This window comes from Denticeps clupeoides, chromosome 2, assembly GCF_900700375.1.
Source record: "Denticeps clupeoides chromosome 2, fDenClu1.1, whole genome shotgun sequence".
In the NCBI taxonomy this organism is placed as follows: domain Eukaryota; kingdom Metazoa; phylum Chordata; class Actinopteri; order Clupeiformes; family Denticipitidae; genus Denticeps; species Denticeps clupeoides.
Window position 1 is genome coordinate 38,943,738 of NC_041708.1, and position 6,038 is coordinate 38,949,775.

A 6,038-nucleotide genomic window follows, 5' to 3' on the forward strand; every position below is an offset into this window, starting at 1 on the left:
AAACTACCTGCGACCCGGAACTGAGACGGAGAACCAGATTTCCACTAGGGTTCCGACCAACGAGCAGCACAGCACCACCTGCGACCCGAAACTGAGATGTACAGAACCAGATTTCCAATAGGGTTCCGACCAACGAGCAGCACGGCACCACCTGCGACCCGGAACTGAGATGTAGAGAACCAGATTTCCACTAGGGTTCCGACCAGCGAGCAGCACGGCACCACCTGCGACTAGGAACTGAGATGTAGAGAACCAGATTTTCAATAGGGTTCCGACCAACGAGCAACACGGCATCACCTATCACCTGAAACCACCTGCGACCCAGAACTGAGACGGAGAACCAGATTTCCAATAGGGTTCCGACCAACGAGCAACACTTGCGATCCAGAACTGAGAACCAGATTTCCAATAGGGCTCCGACCAACACAAAATGTTGTAGTTTTGGAGTTTTGGTGGTTGACAGACTGAGTGTAAATGTGTGTGTGTGTGTGTGTGTGTGTGTGTGTGTGTTTGTGTGTTTTTACATTTTTTATGGACCCGCCACCTCCACGCTGCCATATGTTGCTTCTCGCTCTTCACACCCCTCCTTGGACACGGCGCTTATTTTAAACTCCCGTCTGTGGGTTCTCATTAGTGGCGCAGGATGGAACCTGGCGCTGAGAACGCATGTTCCTGGTCCGCGTGTTCTGCTTTTCTCCATCATGCGTGGAGGTGCCACCTTTCTGTTAATGAGCGCCTCTCTGAGGAGGATGTACTTCTGACTCCTCCCCCGGGTGTGGCACGTCCCTAATCAAGTTTTACTCCACATTCACACCTTTTATTACGCACCTTTACTGTTCAGGTGTGTTTCATCCTCACACACACACTGTATTTTATAGTAAAATAGAATTACATAGAAATAAAGTCCAATTAATAAAGTATGGTCCATCTCTGATCTTCATACCTGTTCATCACACTTCAGTCATTACAAATAAAAACGATTTTTTGAAATATGAAATATTTTATTATCTTTTATTTCCATGAGATATAGTTTTATTGCTGTCTGTCATCTTTACATTACTATGTTTAAAAGTAGCCCACGCTCAGCAGTTTACAATTTACAGGAATGCATAATAATAATAATAATAAATGTTTAATTGAATTAATTGAAAAGAAAACTGATTTAGAATAAATAAAAAACGTGGTTTTCAAGTAAATCTTTATTTCGCTGTACAAAAACCCCATTACAGTTTACAAATTTGCACAAAACCAGTTTAGTGCTCTCAGCCAGTTCATCACCGAGGATTCCGGAGAACCATGCAGAACCATGCAGAACTCAGAGTTTAAGGCTTTTAAAGGACAATCGCGTTTCCAGCGCATAATTCATGACCGTAGAACGTAGAGCAGGAATCTGCAGCAGAAAATGCACGCGTCACAACAGAATTCTCTAGTCTGATTTCCTATTCGATTAAAAATGTCTTTAAATTGATTACATTTGGGTGATTGATTAATTCAACGAGACTAATGAGCAAATAAATAAATAGTTATCTAGACCTTCGGAAATGGATGGTTCCTGTTCTTCTACTCTGATTCCATCGATCGCCACCTTCTGCTTTCACATCTCCAGAAGATCAGGTACCAGACACACGAAAGCCTGACATGAGATTCACGATGGACCTGCCCCGCTCTGCTCAGTTGTGGAACGTGGTGTGGAGCTCCTCCTGGCCATGGTACAACTGGCCGCGGAGGTGGAGGTCGTAGGGGAAATGGAGGTCGGAGGTCAGGGCACTCTGGGCCGGCGCGGTGCAGTAGCGCACGCCGTAGTGGCAGCTCTTCCCATAATCGCCCTGCTCCTCGTGTTTGAGGGAGAAGATGGCGTTGAAGTTGATGGGGGGGCTGCTGCATTCTGGGGAGGGGCTCTCGCAGAACGCCTCGTAGGAGCCGCAGTAGCCGAACGGCCGGTATGGTCCGGAGGCGGGCGGGGCGCCGGGGCTGTGGTGCGGGGCGCCGGGGTAGGCGGCGTGGTACGGGGACCCCTCCCCGCCGCCGGGGTTCCTGCCGGTCAGCTGCAGGCAGCCCGCCACCAGGTTGGTGGTGGGCTGGGACAGGCCCTTGCAGAGCGTCTGGACGAAGGCCAGCAGGTCCGGCCGCTTGCCGCTGCTCAGGACCTGGGACAGGGCCCAGATGTAGTTCTTGGCCAGGCGCAGGGTCTCGATTTTGGACAGCTTCTGCGTTTTGGAGTAACAGGGCACCACCTTGCGCAGGCTGTCCAGCGCGTTGTTCAGCCCGTGCATGCGGTTCCTCTCCCGGGCGTTGGCCTCCATGCGGCGCAGCTTCACGCGGTCCATCCTGGCTTTGGTCGCCTTCTTCTTCCTCGCGCCCCGCCGCCTGGCCAGCCCGTTTTCATCCTCGTCCTTCTCCGACTCCTCCACCGTCCCGGGGACGCTGTCCTCCTCCTTCAGCGGGAGAGTCAGCATGCTGCTCCTGGGAGGAGAAGGCAGAGTCTGAAGGAATCAGGCGCTCAGCCTGGACGGGTTCTCCGTGCCCGACCCCCAAATTTCTACCTTTATTATTTTAATCCCACTTAAGATCTTATCAACATTTCAGCTTCATGCGTCAGATGGAGAAGTTCCTTCCTGGAGAACCGCTCCTACCTGATTCCGGGTCAGTTGCTGCGACTCATCGCCTGGAAAGTTGTTTTTTCCCCGGTTCCGATCCTCTCCGCCTTCCCCGCCGCTTTCTTTCTTGCTTTGAGGAATGACACTGATGCCAACTGCCAAGCCTGGTACCCATGCCATCTGCCGCCTACGTCACGTGGCCACGGCGTCACGCGCCCTGGTCCCGGGGGACGTTTATTCCTCCCCAATCATCTGGCGTTCCTCTAGCCGGGCACCACAGCGAAGCCACAAAGAGCCCCGCAGCCACTTCCAGATCCTCACGGAGAACCGGGGTTCCTGTAAATCCAATAAAACGAGTGAATTCATCTGCAGATCGGCAGAAATTTTAACCAACGTGTTAAATTCGTTCCCAATTAGGGAACTGTAATAAGGAGCAGAACCCTGGAGAAAACAGAACCCGTCCAGAATGACAGCAGGATGATTGATGGAACTTATCTTCCCTTCATCAAGGCATCCAGCCTCACAAGTGACCTTAGGGTCAAGGTCAATGAAAGGAGGTAATTGGGCAGAGGGAGCTGAAAGTAATTAGGTTCTGCACGTCCTGTCTGCCCTCTGCAGATGTGTTGTTCTCCAGGCCGTTCTGACGGTTCTTCTTTCGGGGGTCCTGGCCTGGTGACCGGTGCATCTGGCTGTTCCGTCTCCAGGTCAGTTCTGCAGCGCCGTGCCCGATGTTCTGGTATTCCTGAACGCTTCCGCTGCTGGTACTGCAGCTCCGCCTTTATTATCCTGCCGAGAACCGAGAGACTCCAGGAGCTGCTACCTTGTTCCCTGCGGAACGTTCGATCACATCCGGCATGAAGGTGGCATCGTCGTCATTTAGCCATTCACTTCTCACCCCTGACCTGGGAGAACGGCACACAGAACCCCGTTTTTCAGGTGTAGAGGAGTGACAATGACAACGTGACAATTTGCCTTACATGATGATGTACACACACACACACACACACACACACACACACACACACGTCTCAGCTGCTGTGGAACGTTCTGGACCAGAACACAAACCAGCGTCTGATGAGTCAAATTTCCCATTTCAGACTAATCACTTGACTGCACTAATTGCAAATGCAAATATGCAAATGTGTATTAATTAATTACTCTGTTAATTAGTTCTCTGCCCTTTTTGGGCAATAAATCATTGTGCTGGAGGAAAGGGGAGCGAGGGGCACGTCCCATTCCACATCAAAAATTCAACAGCGCCACTCGGAAATAGACTCCTGTCTGCAGACAGAAAGAAGGAGAAGAAAGAACAAAGGAAGGAAAGGTTCCGTGTGTTTTACTGGCGTCGGTGCTGCACTGCCTGCCAGTGATTTAATTATCATGTTATCGAGACGGAACACCACACACACACACACACACACACACACAGAGCTGTTAAAGGCGACATGGCGAGAGGCTGCAGACACCCACACTTTCAAATACAGAACCCTGGTTCCGTGGGGAACGAATTCAGACAGGAGAATGTCCGTGTTTATGTGCAGTAGAACCCAGGTGCGAGGCTGCTGCAGAACGAATGGAAAGACGATTTGGATTTCTGAATTGTTCATGTTCTTTGTTGCTACATTTCTGCGCTGCTCTCACTTTCTTTCATCAGATAAACATTACCGGTTCTGGCCCCGCCCCTCCATGCAATCAGATGGTGTCAGTGGCCCCGCCCTACCATGCATTCAGATGCTGTCAGTAGCCCCGCCCCTCCATGCAATCAGAAAGCGTTAGAATGCCCCCATGTGTTCAGATGGTGGCAGTGGCCCCGCCCCTTCATGCGTTCAGATGGTGGCAGTGGCCACGCCCTACCATGCGTTCAGATGCTGCCAGTGGCCCCTCCCGTCCATGCAATCAGAATGCGTCAGTAGCCCAGCCCCTTCAGGTGTTCAGATTGTGTCAGTGGCCCCGCCCCTCCATGAGTTCAGATTGTGTTAGCGGCCACGCCCCTCCATGGAAGCAGATTGTGTCAGAGGCCCCGCCCCTCCATGCGTTCAGATTGTGTCCGTGGCCCTGCCCCTCCATGCGTTCAGATTGTGTTAGCGGCCACGCCCCTCCATGGAAGCAGATTGTGTCAGTGACCCCGCCCCTCCAAGTGTTCAGATTGTGTCAGTGACCCCGCCCCTCCATGCGTTCAGATGGAGTCAGTGGCCCCGCCCCTCCATGCATGCTCAACATCCCAGCACTGGCTGCCAGGCTCCGTATTCATTCCGGCACGGTCGACCTGGGAACGAGGCGCTGCCAGGAATGTTGATTGGCGCTGTCGGCCATGTTTGTTTGTTGTGGCCCTTTGGCAGTCGGTTCACCTGCGTTCCTTCAGGACCGCCATCATCTTGTTGGATGGAGGCTGTGTGTGTATCTGTTGGTTCTGTGTGTGTGTGTGTGTGTGTGTGTGTGTGTGCAGGCGCATTATTAAAGGGTGGTTTGTGCCGAAGCGTTCCTGGCAGAATTCCTCACCATCCCACCACCCTCCGGTTCCCAAGGCTGTTCTGCAGCCAGAACCCCCCCACCCCACTGACTGAGCGCAGGCTGGATTTGGGACTCTTCCCTGCGCTAGTTGGTGTTTTATCTGAACGTTCTGGCACCGAGCGCCAGGGGGCTTCCTGAGTCTGGAAGGTTCCGTGAACAGTTTGACTGTTCATTAGGGCTGTGCTGTTCACTTTGGGTTAGCGGAGCGCTTCCTACTTTTCCGTGTCTGCTCTTTGTCGTGGTGAGGTCGGACTGGACATCATCCCTCGTTGTTCTCCTGGTTTTCTGTGTGTGTGAGTGTGTGAGTGTGTGTGTGTGCATGTGTGTGTGTGTGTGTGCGAGTGTGTATTATGTATGTATATGTATGTGTGTGTGTGCATATATGAGTATGTGGTAGTGGTAGTAGCCTAGTGGGTAACACACTCTGCGTATGAACCAGAAGACCCGGGTTCGAATCCCACTTACTACCATCGTGTCCCTGAGCAGGACTTTACTTTACTTTACTTTACTTTACTTTACTTTACTTTACTTTATTTGGCAGACGCTTTTATCCAAAGCGACTTACAATGGGAAGACACCAGCAACTCTCGTTCGATTTCTATAGAATATCAAGTATACAAACTAAGAGCCCTGATAAGGCTTAGACTTGTCATTGAAGAACATGCTCGGAGAGTGTTGGGTGCTAGACTAAGAAAAATTATAATGTATTTATACATTTTGTATTTGTTTGTTAAATGTGTATGCATGTGTATGTGTTTAGGACACTTAACCCTAAAAAATAATTGCTCCAGGGGGACTGTCCCTGTAACTACTGATTGTAAGTCGCTCTGGATAAGGGCGTCCGGTAAATGCTGTAAATGTAAATATAGTATGTGTGTGTGTATTGTGTGTGTGTGTGCATGTGAGAATGTGTGAGTGTGTATTGTGTAT

The 6,038-nt window shown here is 50.9% G+C and overlaps 1 protein-coding gene across 1 annotated transcript; it reads right to left on the reverse strand.

Moving 5' to 3' along the window:
* Positions 1-1,183: 1,183 nt before the first annotated feature.
* Positions 1,184-3,564, reverse strand: neurod6a (neuronal differentiation 6a). Its single transcript, XM_028967028.1, has 2 exons — positions 2,634-3,564; positions 1,184-2,463 (listed from the first exon to the last, which is right to left on the reverse strand). The coding sequence occupies exon 2, from the start codon at positions 2,454-2,456 to the stop codon at positions 1,671-1,673; it is 786 nt and encodes a 261-aa protein (XP_028822861.1). The 5' UTR covers positions 2,457-2,463; positions 2,634-3,564; the 3' UTR covers positions 1,184-1,670.
* Between the last annotated feature and the right edge of the window lie 2,474 nt (positions 3,565-6,038).

Excerpts from the sequence above, each read along its gene's own strand:
- neurod6a (XM_028967028.1), bottom strand. The coding sequence starts at position 2,456 with ATGCTGACTCTCCCGCTGAAGGAGGAGGACAGCGTCCCCGGGACGGTG.